Source organism: Manis javanica, chromosome 4, assembly GCF_040802235.1.
Source record: "Manis javanica isolate MJ-LG chromosome 4, MJ_LKY, whole genome shotgun sequence".
Lineage (NCBI taxonomy): Eukaryota > Metazoa > Chordata > Mammalia > Pholidota > Manidae > Manis > Manis javanica.
The window spans coordinates 95,854,714-95,873,117 of NC_133159.1; the positions used below are offsets into that span (position 1 = coordinate 95,854,714).

General features: G+C 39.4%; 1 protein-coding gene across 6 annotated transcripts in view; it reads right to left on the bottom strand.

The window, feature by feature from the left end:
- Window positions 1–18,404, bottom strand: part of MAGI3 (membrane associated guanylate kinase, WW and PDZ domain containing 3) — a 307,496-nt gene that overhangs the window by 10,679 nt on the left and 278,413 nt on the right. For all 6 annotated transcript variants that reach the window (XM_037005364.2, XM_073234405.1, XM_037005363.2 and 3 more), the window contains exons 16-18: window positions 7,705–7,890; window positions 1,595–1,697; window positions 237–363 (exon numbers count right to left, since the gene is read on the bottom strand). In XM_037005364.2, the coding sequence (XP_036861259.1) occupies window positions 237–363; window positions 1,595–1,697; window positions 7,705–7,890 (416 nt within the window). The remainder of the gene's footprint in view (window positions 1–236; window positions 364–1,594; window positions 1,698–7,704; window positions 7,891–18,404) is intronic.

Genomic DNA, 18,404 nt, shown 5'->3' on the forward strand with positions numbered 1-18,404 from the left:
AGTGCTATGTCAAACAAGCAACTAAGGGTTCAGATCTCTCCAACTACAGAGTACACTTGTTTTTGACTCATTTACATTCTCTCACGGAAGCTAACGGAATGCCAGACACACAGGAGGTCCTCAAGCATTACTAACTTTGAGAACAAATTTATCTGAACTGATTTGCAATAAAAATTTATTAGTGTCAGTGATTCAACAACTGAAAAGAGCAGTCTGCATCTGGGGGACATGTTTACCTGACTGTGCCGGCCGCCCACCACGGAGACCCCTGCAGGCTCCGGCTGGGCCAGGTGCTTGGGGTCAGACCATGAATGTCTGTAAGAAGTGGAGACATCCTTTCCGATTTCACCTTCCAGGGCACTTCTACAAGAGAGAAGTCAGGCCATTTTCTGAACAAAGAAAATGAAACACATTCTACAAGTAAAGGTAGATTAATTTCTTTATCTAAAAAAAGCTGACCCTTGCCATTCTCCCTCTGACAACCCGCTATAAAGACAGACTGTATCTAGAACCACAGTGATGCCAGACAAAAATCTTGTTGCCTCCAGCATTAACGCCCGTCAACACCCTCATGTTTTAAGGGTGTCTCCGTGCAGTTTACGTCAAGAAAAGCGCTCAAGTAACTGAACCAGAGGGCAGATAAGCTGACCTTGTCTCAGAGAGAACAGCTCCTTTGCCTAGGAAGATGCTGAATTTCTGGAAATCTAGCTTTTGTCTCATGGTTAATATTTTCAACAATGATTTCCTTTTCATAGGTGAGATGATTTGAAGCAGAGAGAATATAAGTAATTTGTTCAAGAACACACAGCTAGATTAAATAAGCTAATATATATGCTTAGAACAGTGCCTGGCATATTATATTCATTATAGAAATGTTTCTGTTATAATTATTGTTATCATCATCATAATGATTACAATGATAAAGTCTTATTTGGGGTTGTATTTCTCTTAAAGTGTATATTCTGAAATATTTACCTTACTTAGCAAAAATATTCAATGTAGAGGCCATTTTTAGGGTAGAACATGTGGGAAAAGCTATAAACTGAATCTTGGAATTTAATGGAGCTGAAGACTGATGTTAAAGACAAGGATATAAATGTTTAGGAAGCAATCCTATCAAGGGGCTGAAACTTCAGGCTTTACTATAGCATCACTATTTTAGGGCTTGGATTAGTTGTTTCTCTTCAAATTTTTCAGGACTAAAAAACAGATAAAGTATTTTTATTTAGGAGGAAAGACATATTGTACAAATACTACTCTACTCTACTAAGGGCGTCTGGGAAGACAGCAATCCACGCGGGGCGGGGCTCCCTAGTGGGAGGAGGAGGGCCAAGAGCAGCAGAGCCAGACGCTGCTGCCACTTTCTGATCCCGCTTGTCAGGCATGACTGGATAATTATGCTGTCCCTGGATGGGGCTGGGAGGAGGGATGAAGGAAATGAGGGGGTGGAGGGGATGGGGAAGGCATCTGAGGGCGGAAAACCCAAGAGTTCCCATTTTGACCTCCCAGCCGACTTCTGATACTGTGTGGGACAAGGAGTGGGGGCGGGAGGGGGTGAAGAGAAGAAGAAAACAAAGTCTGAGAGCAGCCTCACCTGTGCCCAGGCATGTGGCTGGCCTGTGACTGTCCCATGGGCCTGTGCTGCAGGGCTGGGCTCGGCCTGGCTGAGTTTGTTCCTGATGGTGGACCGTGATGCTCTGTTCAAATGAGAAAACAGCAGAATTAAGAATGGGTACTTAAAAAAAAGGTGAAGGCCAAGTGGACCTGTGAAGGTGCGACAGTAACAAACGGTTACAGCTTCACTGACTTCAGCATGAACAGCACTGTTGTCATCGGCTGCACCTGGAACACTGACTTCTCTCTCTCTGGTTTTTGATTCATATTTATGTTTGAAGAGAACCATACATGACTTCCCTTTCACCTTTCTTTGGCCCTCACACAACATGAAACTCATAAACGAACATGCAGCCTTAGCTGGAGGACAGAACGCCAAGACCGCCCTTGGAGCCTCCTCTATGGATTTCCAGAGCGCATTCCCCGTGGTCGGTCAGCCACTCTAGGTGACAGAGACAGGTCTCCAGGAAGCTGGAATACAGAGGCCGGTCAGCAAACCACACACGCATCTTTGAACCTATGTCTTTTAAATCGAAGCAACTGTTCCGCCTGCCACTGAATATCAAAGATAAACATAAAACCATCCCCAGTGTTGACAAATGTTTAGAAAGATTGTATTGCTTCTATTTTCTAAGAGCATAAATATAGGTGAAAAAAGCAACATTTCTGTATCATTCCCACCAGCACCAGACTCCTGTAGTTCCTGGAAGGCAGATTGCATAACTAAGCATAGGAACTGCCTGTATCTAGAATTAGACAGCAAGTCATGGAGAGGACACTTAAAAGAGATGCTTATGGCTGTTGGATATGCATTTTTTAAGGCTAAAACTTTCTGGTGTTCCCTGTCCAAATATACATTTATTTGTATATTTGGTATATTGGTAGGATATTTAAAATATCAGAGAGAGGGAGCATAACTTACTGATTCAGACCATGAACCCTGGAGCAAGACTGACAGGGTTTAAGCCTGACCCCATCATTTACTAGCTGTGTATTCTTGAACAAATTACTTATATTCTCTGTGCTTCAAATCATCTCATCTATAAAAAGGAAATCATAGCTACCTCATGGGATTAAATAAGCTAATATGTATGCTTAGAACAGTGCCTGGCATATTATATTCATTATAGAGATGTTTGTTATAATTATTATTATCATCATCATAATGATTGCAATGATAAAGTCTTATTTGGGGTTGTATTTCTCTTAAGGTGTATATTCTGAAATATTTACCTTACTTAGCAAAAATATCAATGTAGAGGCCATATTTAGGGTAGAACATGTGGGAAAAGCTATAAACTGAATCTTGGAATTTAATGGAGCTGAAGACTGATGTTAAAGACAAGGATATAAATGTTTAGGAAGCAATCCTATCAAGGGGCTGAAACTTCAGGCTTTACTATAACATCACTATTTTAGGGCTTGGATTAGTTGTTTCTCTGCAAAGTTTTCAGGACTAAAACACAGATAAAGTATTTTTATTTAAGAACTTCCTGCAACTAAAAGCTAGAGAGTACTCTGGAAACACAGCCAAGAGCATAAGAAGTGGCAGGAGGAGGGTAACAGTGACCGTACACGGCCAAGCCCTGGTAGCCCCCGAGGATTAGTAATGCTCTGTGGCTGCTGGGCTTGTGTGTCTACGTGGATTTCAACAATGTGTATCAGATGTAGAGACGTGGGACCCCCCAGTGCAGAACTTATCCAGAGAGCCGCCTTTCCTCTTCCTAGCCATTCCAGGAAGGGAGAGTGGAGCATGAACCTTTTTGGGGGTGACCTGGAAATTTCTTTGTTGTTCTTTTATGTTACTATCATGAATTTATTTTCTTGATTAGCTTAAGTTACTTACATTGACCTCTTCACTGGTCCCTTTGCCGCTAATCTCATCTTCATTGTGTTCCACGGATTCCAGTCTTTGTACATAAAATGAAATATGCCACTGCCTTGCTTAAAAACTACAGTTGACTTTTTATTGCTGACAATATCCAAATTTGTCACCTGGGCACTTCTGCCTTTCCACTTCATCTCTTATTCAAAAGGTCACCTGTGAAATCTTACCTGGCTCTTTATGCACACTGTGTTCATAGCATTTACCACATTGTTTCAGAGCTGAGGGCATACCTATCTCTCCTGCTAGACCATGAACTCCTTTATTGCAGGAAACACACCTCATTTGTCTTTATACTCCTGTATCCACTGGAAATTCCCAGAAGCCCTTCTACATTTGCTTACTGGGTAGGTCAATTTCAAGTTACCCACTTCTAAACTTGAGTACCCATTATAGAGTTGAATTCTCATGTCATTGCAAATTCATGGCTATTATTAAGGGACTGGGAACTGATGGGGAAAAAATACATCTATCAACAAGATGACCGGGAGAGACATGCACCTTTGTACGAATCCAGTTTGGAGAATTTTTTGGCTTCACTAGTTTGGCTAGAGCAATGGGTGTATAACTTCAGAAAAGGATATTATAAATAAACTGATCAGTTACAATTTTTCTACGTTCTTTTAAGATAAATGGAAAACAGAACAAAACAATTATGTCAACACTATCAGCACCTTCTAACATAGTCCTTGGTTGCCCTCTGGCAACTTGTATTCACTCTGAAAAAGGAAATGAACAAGACCTGACAGAAAATTAGAAACCAGTTTTGGAAAATAATACAATTTAAAGGTCTTTACAACAAGAACAACCAGGCATAATCAATGTCTGTTCTATGCTTGAGAGCAGGTCACCATGGTAGAGGCCCACAGCAGTGGGGACACCACGAGGCAGAGAGAGGCCCAAGGCACGGATATGTTTGAGAGTTATACCAGATCCCACACTTCACTTGGGAACTTGGTTAACCATTGCCTTGGCAAAATAAGCACAAATATTAAATAGCATCTATAAAAGGGGAAAAAGAGGTTTTGTCTAACCTACTGATAGTGAAAGTGGGGGAGCAGCATGAGATGGGAGGTAATGCAGCTCTAAGGGTGAGTTCGGAATACCCCTTCAGAGCAATGAACGTTCACTTGACTTGTTAGTGTGGCTGACATTTTATACCGAACACAATGAAAAATTTGGAAGACTTACAAGCTCCCCAAATGGGACTTTATTTATAGACAGAAGGGACACTTTCTATTTTCCTAAAAATAATGATATTTTCAATGTTTCCATAGTTTTATAAAACTTAAGAGTATAATAAAATCAGGTGTAATCATTGAAATGTGATTTTACATGTCAAATGTAATGTATTTTAAGAGGCTTTGCCTCTATATGAAACAGACTTTTAAGTATGTCACTGCCAGGAAGTGTCCTTCTACCCTTCCATCTTTCCTAAACACTGACCAGCATTATATAGGAAATTATAAGAGTATGTCCTGCAGTATCTGGGCAGTATGTCAAAGTGAACTTTAACTTCAAGAAAAATGACTGAGCAGTTTTGGACAACCTCTCAGAGAATATACCATCAGCAATAAAGGTAATTTGGGGGAAAAATTCACTAAGAGAAAGAAGTGATCTTTGTACTAGTATCTCAAGGCTATTCAATGCATGGTATTTGGGTCAGTCAGCAATAAGATGCATAAACATATTGGGAGCAAGCATCTAGAAATTTTAAAACAATTCCACAAATTTTAAAACAATGTCTGTTATTTTTCATTTAATTCTTATTGTATTTCACAAAAATGTGGTCTGTGATGGATTGGAAAAAGGCCACTGGTCCTAAGGCCGCTGATCCTTTTCTATAGATTGTTTAAGAAATACTGATCTATACTACTGCTGGTTCCACTACTTCTAGCAGCTCCATCACTACTGCATGCCAAACATGGTAGTATAAGTACACTACATACATCTCAGAACAACCCTACAGTGTTATTTCCTGTGGTACTGAAGCCTGGATTTTTTTTGTGGGTCACAGCACAAATTTATGGATAAAAAGCAGGTCATAGAGATCATGGTAAAAAGGCCGAGATAAAGAAATCTGATCAAAATCACATTAAGTAACAATAATCCTTCAAAAACTATTTTTTTACTGAGTACTTGTTATGTGCATAATATCGTTTTAGGCCATTGAGATTGACATGACTGAGCATGACAAAATCTCTAACTCATGAATCTTATGACTTCATGTTCTACAAGAGGACATGACAATAAACAAACAAATAGTTAAATAATCTCAGGCAGAGGTAAGTGCAATGAAGAAAACAAAAGCAGGGTGAGGGACAGAGGAGACGCGGCTGGCAGGGGAGGGTTATCTCTGATACTGTGGCTAGCGAAGGCACAGAGTAGTTGAGAGCGTAGATTCCGGAGCCAGGCGGCCTGGTTCAGATACTGGTTCTGCCACAGCTTTGATGACTGTGGGCAAGTTATCAAACTGCTCTGTGTTGATGCTCTCAGTTTCTTTATCTACAGAACGGGAAAATAAGAGCACCTACCTAGGACTTGTGTATTAAATGAGTTAATTGATGTATTTAGGACAATACCTGCCATACATTAAGTGCTTACTAAATATTGTTTTCTTAGGAGGTGGGAATTAGAGATGCAAACGAGGAAGCTGGCCATGAGAGGAGGCGGTGAGACCGCAGCAGCCATCAGCAGATGAGCATCTCAGGGCATTTACGCAAATTATGTACATTTCACCTTTAATCTTCACAATGATCCTGGAATACGTATTTATTCCCATTCTAGAGATAAAAAACTGAAGGACAGAAATTTTAAGGGGCTGGTTTAAGGTCATATAATTAGCTAAGAGCCTTACTTTTTCTATTGGGTTTATATTACCTCTGCTAGGTGTTTCCACAGAGCTGAAAACCTGGATTTTTACTCCATTTCTTCATTCCTTCACTTATTCTTTCATTCAAAAAAATATTTACTGAGTGCCTACTAAGTATCATGACCTATTGATAATATTGTCTTTGTCCTCAAAGAGCAGATGACTTTAATAGGGAGAGAGTTATATATAAGAATAATGCTTAATGATTTATAGAGATAAAGAGTACAAGGGAGTTTAGGGGGAGGAAGCCCATGTACACAGAGGCAATGAGGTCTAGTCAAGAGAGGGCTTGGAAAGAACACTGGGAGGCAAATTTAAAAGGTAGACTGGGAGCAAAATTATAAAACACTTTCTGTTTAGAGAATGGGAGGCACTGGAGGAGCGTTGAATGCGGATTTTAGACGACTCAGCAGAGTCTGAGCAGTGTGGGAACAGACCCGAAAACGGAAAACAGCTGAAGTCAGGATGTCACAAGGTTCTAGAACTAGAAGGGCCTCAGAGAGCAGCCGGGTGAACTCATGTCCACGCAGAAACACCCACGACAGGATCTTGGATAGAAGGGAGATTTATGTAATACCTTAGCTATTAATGTATGAGAGTGGTGCAGCAGGAAGAAAAAACAAAAGGAAGAATCAAGAATGATAAGACTTGAAAACTGACTAAATTAGAGGATCTTGGGGGAAAATGGGACATGAATACACATTATAGTACAAGAAATTTTAATATGACAGACTGGCCCCTTCATAATTGTTTTTGGCTTCTCCTGTTAGTTTTGCAAAATCAGGAAAAATGAGATAAGCATTGTGTAATGGTTATCTTCTAATTCGTAAACAAAGAAATGAACTGGTGTCATTCAAAATGGTTCCTAATTAGGAATTCCTAATGCTCAAAGGCGGCTTTAAAGCAAGGCGATGCCCTATTTAGGGGTCATTCCCACTGTCTGCCTGCCCCCGGGACAGAGCCCTGCCCCCAGGGAAAGGCACTCGGGCGTGGGCCTGACCTGACAAGCTTGATGGCAACAGTGACTTTCTGTTCAGAGGATTTTCTCTCACTTAAGCAGACAGAGACTTAAGACATTAAGAAAGTAGTATCTGAAAAGCTTACCAACTCTTTCACGTCTGGGTGTTTGCTTCTCCAGCACATAAATACCACTCCCTAATTGGATTATTTTTCTTGAGCTCCTGACAACTTTGTAATAAATTATCTTTTAAATTCATTAAGTGGAAAAGGCAAAAAGAAAGTACATACACAGTTCCACCACTGCTACGACCGCAGCGAAGCTGGTGGTGCCCCGCAGAGCGCCTTGGGGAGGGCAGGTCTCCTGGGTCCTTACCTTCTTCGGCAATGACTGTTAGCGTGACAGTGACCCCGGCATCTTTGATCAGCTGGACAATGCTGTCATGGGACAGCTCAATGATGGACTGTCCATTCACCGCAGAGATATGATCTCCCACTTTCAGTTTTCCACAGTGATCAGCTGGACTTCCTTCTATGACTCGGCCAATTTTATGAGGAATAACTATGGGAAAAAATCCCCAGGCTTTTTCAGTTATTTGAGAAATCTGTTAGTCCTGGATTTTTTATCATCATTATTTAGAAATTTAACATAAGGACATCAAAGGAATTTCTTTAAAAATATATCAAGAAAAGCACCACATACAATCATGCAATCATCCTACCCCAATGCAACTATTTTCACATTATTGTCCAACTTTTGCCCACATGCATGGGTACTTTCTATACAGTTGCAATTATAGCATGTAAACCTCTTTGCTGTTTTCCACTCACCATAAAACTTTTTCTAATTTTTATACTGTCATCCTAATAATCCTGTTTAAAGGCTACTGACCTCACTGATACTTATGATAATATCTCACAGATGTGATGTGTCCTGTTTTTTTCCCCACTATTTCAGAAACTGCTACAATGACACCATTATCCATTCTGCTGAAGGGACATTCACTCCCAGAAAAAATGTAAATAAATTCAGTTCAGATTCAAGTTTAGGACTCAGAAGTTACTGGTCAGAAACCCAGGTACAGTGAGATGACTATTACAATGAATCACACACAGTTCTATAGCAAAATTAATCCCTTTTATTTATGCCTTTAGATTTTTTTAAATTAGAAAAACTGATGGCATTGGAGCATTAAATGTTTAATGTTAAGATTATTTGGCTCATGGATAACATCCTACCCGGAATGCACAAAACTGAGTCTGAGGCATTTGCAAAGACCCTCTGGCAATTCTACGGTATCTCCAGTTCATAAGTCTTTCCTAGACTCTTAAGACACTTTGCTGTTATTAGGGCTTAAAGTGACTTCTCAGACATTCATATGAAGAAACAAATGCTCCTTCTGTGCTCACTGAGAATTCCCTTACCTGGGCCAGGACACTCACCAGGCCCTTTTGTTGACTACTGGTTGTTATGTGTAGGGAAATTTATTATTTTAAGATAGCTAGGTGTATGTCAGGGACATTTTATTTATTTGTTTGTTTGTTTTTATTTTTGCTATCATTAATCTACAATTATATGAAGAACACTATGTTTACTAGGCTTCCCCCCTCACCAAGTACCCCCACCCCCCACCCCACTACAGTCACTGTCCATCAGCATAACAAGATGCTGTATAATCAGCACCTGTCTTCTCTGTGTTGCAGAGCCCTCCCCGTGCCCCCCCACAACACTATACATGTGAATACTAATGCCCCCTTTCTTTTTCCCTGCCCTTATCCCTCCCTTCCCACCCATCCTCCCCAGTCCCTTTCCCTTTGGTAACTGTTAGTCCATTCTTGGGTTCTGTGATTCTGCTGCTGTTTTGTTCCTTCAGTTTTTCTTTGTTCTTATACTCCACATATGAGTCAAATCATTTGGTACTTGTCTTTCTCTGTCAGGGACATTTTAATAGACCTTCCTTTGGATGAGAAGTTATTGTTGGCTGTGATTTATGTCCCCATTCCTTGACTCTTCTAGGATTATACAGAGAAAGATTTTATCTTAAAATAGAGGAAGTCAGTGTTGGAAGCAAGAGCATTTTAGCTCTGAATTATATCAAGCACTTATTAGACCATCTTCCTTAAAACAAAGTCATTAGAAAAGCAGCAGAGCAGCACAGGTTGCATCCTGTGCCAGGCGGAGGGAGCTGGTTCCCCAGCAGGACAGTGGGCAGTGTGTCAGAAACCACAGGGGATCGCAGTGGCCCTGTGGTGACCTTCTAGGTCAAAACCTTAGTGGTTCTCCTTCTCAGAAAGGATTTCCTTGTACATAATGTTCATTCTCAATTCCCTGAGAAGAAAATCATTCTGCTCCTTGGCACACTGAAAGGGGTCTGCTCAGACTTGGGAAAGCATCAAACAGAATTAACCTTGAAGTCTCAGTGGTCCCTCCTCATCATGTGAGCAATGTGGTCAAAAGGAATCATCTCAGTACAGAACTTCCCAAAGAATTAGTTGTCTGGCTGATGGAAGGTACAGGCAGTCAGATTATTATTGTCTTGGTTTATAGCCATACCACTAAAACAGTTAAACATAGCAAGTGACCAGTAGAAAGATGATTTCTGAATACTCTCTGAATGGGCTGGGAGATTTTCAAGGTAACCCCTTAGGGAGTGCATAGCTAAGGAACAGTCTGGAGTCCTTCCTTGTTTTTGCTGCTATAACAAAGTCTATATAAGCACTTGCCACTAAGCCACTTTTTGTCTTCATTCATCTTTGGTTTAAATCTGTCTCTCAGACTGGCTTGTCCAGCTGCTGAGATCACTTTAGTGCTCTTAAAACATTCCTTTTCAGGAAAAGAAAGGACAGGAACTGGAAATGTCCCCTCTCACAGAAATCCTTCACAACCAGAACTGAAAAGTATATAAGAAAGAGAAACACTAAAACCCTGAAGTACTGGCAAAGCAAATACCAGCCAAGGCCTTTCATCTTAAATAGAGGTCTTTCCTAAGTACTCCATTGATTTAGGATGCACACAAAGTGGGTCCAGGGCAACAAGGATGCTGGACCTGGATCCCTGAACTTTCAAAAAGTCATCAGTAGAGACTCTCAGGGTAACTAGTATTAGACATGCTACCAGGAACTTGTGACAAATGTCATGAGAAAATACATTTAATCGGAAGGAAAACATAATCCATGCTGAGCAGAATACCAATCTATACCAAGCCAAGTCCATAAAGAATGATCTGTTGTGACAGACAGGTGTCCTGCCTTTTCACCTGGGCTAATAACTCTTTTACACGTCAAGCTTTCTCTGTTGTGCCGTTCACAGCAACTTCTTAGTCTGTGAGTGAAACTCCTCACCCATGCTTACCCCAGGACCCCTCTTCTTTGTATATGACAAGCTTACCCTAGAACCCCTCTTCTATGCATACGAGATAAATGGAGTTGCAAGAAAAATGTTTGCAGAGCTTAGCATTTTGTGAGATTAACAACTAGCATTTTAGTGAAATTATCAATTCTGGTTTTGCACCATGACTGAAAATCTCAAGTACTTTATATAAAATTCATCGACAACCTAAGCCTATTTTAACCATTCAGGCTGATAATTAATGAGGTGCAAACACTCATTTCCTGCCACACATTAGCTGCTGCCTCAATCTTACATTTTAATTGGACTTTCTTTCCCATCTCATTACTCAAGTATTGATAAACTTTTTAAAGTTTCTTAAAAAAAAAAAATCAAGAGACAGTGACAAACGATTTTATAAATAACGGTGATAATCACAGCAGTTGAAGCTACAACAAGCAACAGCACTAACATTTAATGGAGATCCAAGCTACAGGTTTCATGTGCATTCTCTCTTTTAATCCTCAAACTCGTATAAGACAGGAAGTGTTATCACCACCCTCATTTCACAGAGGAAAGTGGAGCCCTTGGAGGGCAACTAATTTGCCCAGGATCAGATAGCTATTAGAAGACGTAAGTGGGGCTTGAAGCTAAATTTGTCAGATTACAAACCCTAACCCTTAATGACACTATCTTTACAGAGATATCTAACATCTATGGTACTCAAAACCAGACAAATCCCAATTTACACAAAGTGTGAAGATAAAGATATTTTTTTTAAAATTTAAATAAAAATACGCAAATGAATATATTTAATATATATTAAAATGTAATACAAATTATAAACAAATCTAAAAATATGTTAATCCTATTTATGTAATAAAACTTTTTACTCAATTCCTCTATGTCACTTTGTTTTATGGTGAACACTACTCTCCCCTAATTATTGTAGTGCTAGAAAAGGTATATCATCAATAAAGTGGTTAGCATCTATCACACTAAGCAATAATCTTTCACTATTTTTGCTAATTTGAATGCCTGGGATTATTGTATTATATTAGAATGAGAACATGATTATTTAAAATGGTTGTTTTGGGAAACACAAATTTCAAAAAATATAAAATCTGCCTAAAATCTGCTTTCTTTCATTTTTCTGACATAAGCCACATAATCATCCTCACAGCATCAGTGAGAGTTCCAGTTCCAAATGTTACCATAGCAACAGCTTTTGGAAATGGAAAGTGTATGTGAGCAGTGACCTGATACTATAGGAATAACTAACTTATCCATGTCACTGAATCTTCTTCCTTTACACACATTTTAGCAAGATTTTTGCAAGTTAGTTTGGCTCACAACACTTTCCTGAAAGTGTTTTCTTTTTTTACTAAGGTTTTAGTCATCGTCTAGTCTCAAAGGATCTCACTACCCAAAATATAATCAAATCTACTGGCAAAGGCTAGAGCACATTTTCATGTGGTCAAAGATTTCAATCATTTGAGTTGAAAAATAGTTACCAGACAAGCATGGCACACTATTTTCAACTTGTTGATTGACACTTATTTGGATTTTACAATTACATTTAAAGATGACAATTTCTTAGAAACATAAAGACAAGACAAATATTTAATTTGCTGAATCATAGTCCTGTAGATACTAGAGGTAAGTCTTCCTTTTTTCAGGGAATGAATTGATTCATTTATCCTTCCCAGAGGAAACTTCTGCTAAACTGGGTTCAGGATATTTAGATTAAGTTTTAGAGGTTTACCCAAAATTTTTAGCTTTCAGTGAAACATATATAAAAGTGAAGAATGCCTTGTATGACTTAAGAAGGTTGCTTTCTAGCTGGAATGTGGCAATTATTATTAAAAAGCACAGAAAGACTACATAAAACATTTGGGTAAAGATTTTTAATCTGTTTTGTCTCTTTTCAACTGCTTCTAGTATTCATTTTTGCATACACAACTTCTCCTAATTAAAAAAAAAACCACAAACCTATGCCCCCATAGTTTTAAAAATACAGCATTGTTCTTTCCCTAAATCTCCTGGGTCATGTCCCTGATATACTGCCACAATACAATGATGCAACTGAGCTGCTAAGACTTATTTTATGGAATCTGTGATGATAGATAAACCCAAAGCCTAGAAGTTTTGGTTCCGATTACCCAATTTTAAAAATAAAGAAAATATTCATTATTCTTAAAAGATAATTTTTAAGGGGGCACTCAAGATGGCAGCATGAGTAGGGTGGCAGAATTCTCCTCCCAAAACCATACATACTTCGAAAATACAACAAATACAACTATTCCTAAAAGAGGGACCAGAAGATACAGTACAACAGCCAGGCTACATGTACATCTGCGAGAACCCAGCACCTCATGAAAAGGGTTAAGATACAAAGATGTGACCAGGTGGGACCCAAGCACTACCCCCACCCCAGGCAGGAGGAAAAGAATCAGAATGGGGAGGCAGTGGAAGCACAGGACTGCTAAGTAACCAGCCCTAGTAATCTGAACCTGGAGCACAGACACACATCGCATGGTATACCGGATATTAGAGGAACAGAAAAGTAAAATCCAAGACAGAGACTGCGAGTGGGTCCCCAGAGCCGGCTCCCCTGGGACAAAAGAAAAGTGGGTGTTTTAAAGGCCTGAAAGGGACAAGGGTTTAACAGGTGGGCAAAACTGTCCCAGCACACACAGCCCAGCAGGTTGAGAATCCTAAGGAACTTCAGGCACCCTAACCACCCCCCCTGGGTGGCAACGCAGCTCTGAAGCCCCTCATGTTGATAAGCAGCCTGCCGTTCATTCCCCCTCAACTGGCACTGCAACCAAACCGGCTGACCCGCCATTGCTGAGGACGAGCCAGGGAGCAGCCCTGCCCACGGCAACCATGCAGTCTTCTCCCAGCATGTGATTGACCGGAGCAGACACAGAGGCTGCCCCCTGTGTGCAGCTGCCTGGCACAGAGGAAGCTGGCGCAGGATCTGGAAGGCATGAAGGGGCACCAATCTTGCAGGAGAACACATGCCACGTGCCTGCGACCCCCCACAGTGCCCTAGGCCATCCCAAGGGCCACCCCACCCATGGCAGATCAAGGGATTAAACCAGAACTACTCCATGTTTACGGGTAACCGGCACAGACAGTGGAGAAGGGCAAAGTGAACAGCAAGCAGGAAGGGACTCTGTTCTCCCAGCTGACACGTGTGCCACTCACTGGCGATCACTTCTACCGCCATGAAAAGGCAGAAGAACTGGTTCAGTCCAAAATCACTCAAATGCCAGAGAGAGGGCCTGGTGAGATAGATATAATAATCTTCCTGAAAAAGAACTCAAAATAAAAGTCATAACCATGCTGAAGGAGCTGCAGAGAAATATACAAGAGCTAAGGGATGAAATCTGGAGGGAGATTACAGAAATGAAACAATCATTAGAAGGACTTAAGAGCAGACTGGATGAGGTGCAAGAGACTATTAATGGAATAGAAATCAGAGAACAGGAATACAGAGAAGCTGAGGCAGAGAGAGATTAAAGGATCTCTAGGAATGAAAGAATATTAAGAGAACTGTGTGACCAATCCAAATGGAACAATATTCATATTATAGGGGTACCAAAAGAAGAAGAGAGAGAAAAAGGGATAGAAAGTGTCTTCGAAGAAATAATTGCTGAAAAGTTCCCCAAGTTGGGGAAGGAAATAGTCTCTCAGACGATGGAAGCCCACAGATCTCCCAACACAAGGGATCCAAGGAGGATACCACCAAGACATATAATAATTAAATGGCAAAGATCAAGGACAAGGAGAGAGTATTAAAGGCAGCCAGAGAGAGGAAAAAGATCACTGGAAAGGAAAATCTATCAGGCTATCATCAGACTTCTCAGCAGAAACCTTACAGGCCAGAAGAGAATGGCATGATATATTTAATGTAATGAAACTGAAGGGCCTTGAACCAAGAATACTGTATCCAGCAAGATTATCATTTATATTTGAAGGAGGGATTAAACAATTCCCAGATGAGCAGAAGTAAGGGAATTTGCCTCCCACAAACCACCTCTACAGGGTAAGTTAAAGGGACTGCTCTAGATGGAAGTACTCCTAAGGCTAAATAGCTGTCACCAGAGAAAATAAAATCACAGCAAAGAAAGCAGACCAACCAAATACTAAGGCAAAAAATAAAATCAGTTGTCCACAAAAGCAGTCAAGGGAAACACAAAAGAGTACAGAATAAAACAACTAACATATAAAGAGTGGTGGAGGAAGAGTAAGAAGGGAGAGAAATAAAGAACCACCAGACTATATTTATAATAGGTTAATAAGAGAGTTAAGTTAGACGGTTAAATAGTAAAGAAGCTAACTTGGACATTTGGTAACAATGAATCCAAAGCCTGCAATGGCAATAAGAACATATCTATCGATAATCACCCTCAATGTAAATAGACTGACTGCACCAGTTAAAAGACACAAAGTAATAGAATGGATAAAAAAGCAAGACCCATCTATAAGCTGCTTACAAGAGACTCACCTCAAACCCAAAGACATACACAGACTAAAAATGAACGGTTGGAAAAAGATATTTCATGCAAACAATACGGAGAAAAAAGCAGGTGTTGCAGTACTTGTATCAGAAAAAATAGACTTCAAAACAAAGAAAGTAATAAGAAATAAAGAAGGACATTATATAATGCTAAAGGGGTTAGTCCAACAAGAGGATATAACCATTATAAATATCTATGCACACAACACAGGAGCACCGACATATGTGAAACAAATACTAACTGAATTAAAATGGGAAATAGAATGCAATGCATTTGTTCTAGGAAACTTCAACACACCACTCACTCCAAAAGACAGAACAACCAGACAGAAAATAAGTAAGGAGACAGAGGCACTGAACAGCACACTAGAACAGATGGACCTAAGAGACATCTACAGAACTCTACACTCAAAAGTAGCAGGAAACACATTCTTCTCAAGTGCACATGGAACATTCTCCAGAATAGACCACATACTAGGCCACGAGAAGAGCCTCAGTAAATTAAAAAAGATTGAAATTCTACCAATCAACTTCTCAGATTACAAAGGTATAGAACTAGAAATAAACTGTACAAAGAGACAAAAAGGCTCACAAACATATGAAGACTTAACAACTTGCTCCTAAATAATCAATGTATCAATGACCAGATTTAAAACAGAGATCAGGCAATATATAGAGACAAATGATAACAGCACAATGCCCCAACTTCTGTGGGACACAGCAAAGGCAGTATTAAGAGGAAAGTATATAGTAATCCAGGCATATTTAAAGAAGGAAGAACAATCCCAAACGAATAGCCTAAAGTCACAGTATTGAAACTGGAAAAAGAAGAACAAATGAGGCCAAAGTCGGCAGAAGGAGGGACATAATAAAGATCAGAGAAGAAATAAATAAAATTGAGAAGAATAAAACAATAGAAAAAAATCAATGAAACCAAGAGCTGGTTCTTTGAGAAAACAAACAAAATAGATAAACCCCTAGTCAGACTTATTAAGAGAAAAAGAGAATCTACACACATCAACAGAATCAGAAATGAGAAGGGAAAAATAACAACAGACACCACAGAAATACAAAGAATTATTAGAGAATACTATGAAAATCTATTTGCTAACAAGCTAGATAACCTAGAAGAAATGGACAACTTTCTAGAAAAATACAAGACTGACCAAGAAAGAAACAGAAAATCTAAAAAGACTAATTGCCAGCAATGAAATTGAATCAGTAATCAAAAAACTACCCAAGAACAAAACCCCTGGACCAGATGAATTCACCGCTGAATTTTATCAGACATTTAGAGTTTTACAGTTTTCCAAAAAGTAGAAGAAGAGGGAATACTTCCAAACTCATTCTATGAAGCCAACATCATCCTAATACCAAAAACAGGCAAAGACCCCACCAATAAAGAAAATTACAGACCAATATCCCTGATGAACACAGATGCAAAAATACTCAACAAAATATTAGCAAACTAAATTCAAAAATACATCAAGAGGATCATACACCATGATCAAGTGGGATTCATCTCAGGGATGCAAGGATGGGACAACATTGGAAAATCCATCAACATCATCACCACATCAAAAAAAAGAAGGACAAAAACCACATGATCACCTCCATAGATGCTGAAAAAGCATTCAACAGAGTTCAACATCCATTCATGATAAAAACTCTCAACAAAATGGGCATAGAGGGCAAGTACCTCAACATAATAAAGGCCATATTGACAAACCCACAGCCAACATCATACTTAACAGTGAGAAGTGGAAAGCTTTTCACCTAAGATCAAGAACAAGACAGGGATGCCCACTCTCCCCACTGTTATTCACCATAGTACTGGAGGTCCTAGCCATGGCAATCAGACAAAACAAAGAAATAAAAGGCATCCAGACTGGTAAGGAAGTAGTCAAATTGTCAGTATTTGCAGATGACATGATACTGTACATAAAAAACCCTAAAGACTCCACTCCAAAACTACTAGAACTAATATTTGAATTCAGCAAAGTTTCAGAATACAAAATTAATACACAGAAATCTGTTGCATTCCTATACACTAATGATGAACTAGCAGAAAGAGAAATAAGGAAAACAATTCCATTCACAATTGCATCAAAAAGAATAAAATACCTAGGAATAAACCTAACCAAGGAAGTGAAAGACCTATACCCTAAAAACTACAAGACACTCTTAAGAGAAATTCAAGAGAACACTAACAAATGGAAATTCATCCCATGCTCTTGGGTAGGAAGAATTAATATTGTCAAAATGGCCATCCTGCCTAAAGCAATCTACAGATTCAATGCAATCCCTATCAAAATACTAAAAGCATTCTTCAATGAACTGGAGCAAATACTTCTAAAATTCATATGGAACCACAAAAGACCCCAAATAGCCAAAGCAATCCTGAGAAGGAAGAATAAAGTCGGGGGCATCTCGCTTCCCAATTTCAAGCTCTACCACAAAGCCACAATAATCTGGTACTAGCACAAGAACAGATCCACAGACTAGTGGAACATAATAGAGTGTCCAGCTATTAACCCAAGCATAGATGGTCAATTAATATATGATAAAGGAGCCATGGATATACAATGGGGAAATGACAGCCTCTTCAACAGCTGGTGTTGGCAAAACTGGACAGCTACAGGGAAGAGAATGAAACTGGATCATTGTCTAACCCATACACAAAAGTAAATTTGAAATGGATCAAAGACCTGAATGTAAGTCATGACACCATAAAACCCTTAGAAAAAAACATAGGCATAAATCTCTTCAACATAAACAAGAGCAACTTCTTCATAAACATATCTCCCCACACAAGGGAAACAAAAGCAAAAATGAACAAGTCAGACTATATCAAGCTGAAAAGCTTCTGTACAGCAAAAGACACCATCAATACAACAAAAAGGTATTCTACAGTATGGGAGAATATATTCATAAATGACAGATTCGATAAAGGGTTGACATACAAAATATATAAAGAGCTCACCCACCTCAACAAACAAAAAGCAAAATAATCCAATTAAAAAATGGGCAGAGGATCTGAACAGACACTTCTCGAAAGAAGAAATTCAGATGGCCAACAGACACATGAAAAGATGCTCCATATCGCTAATCATCAGAGAAATGCAGATTAAAACCACAATGAGGTATCACCTCACACCAGTTAGGATGGCCGCCATCCAAAACACAACAACAAATGTTGGCAAGGATGTGCAGAAAGGGG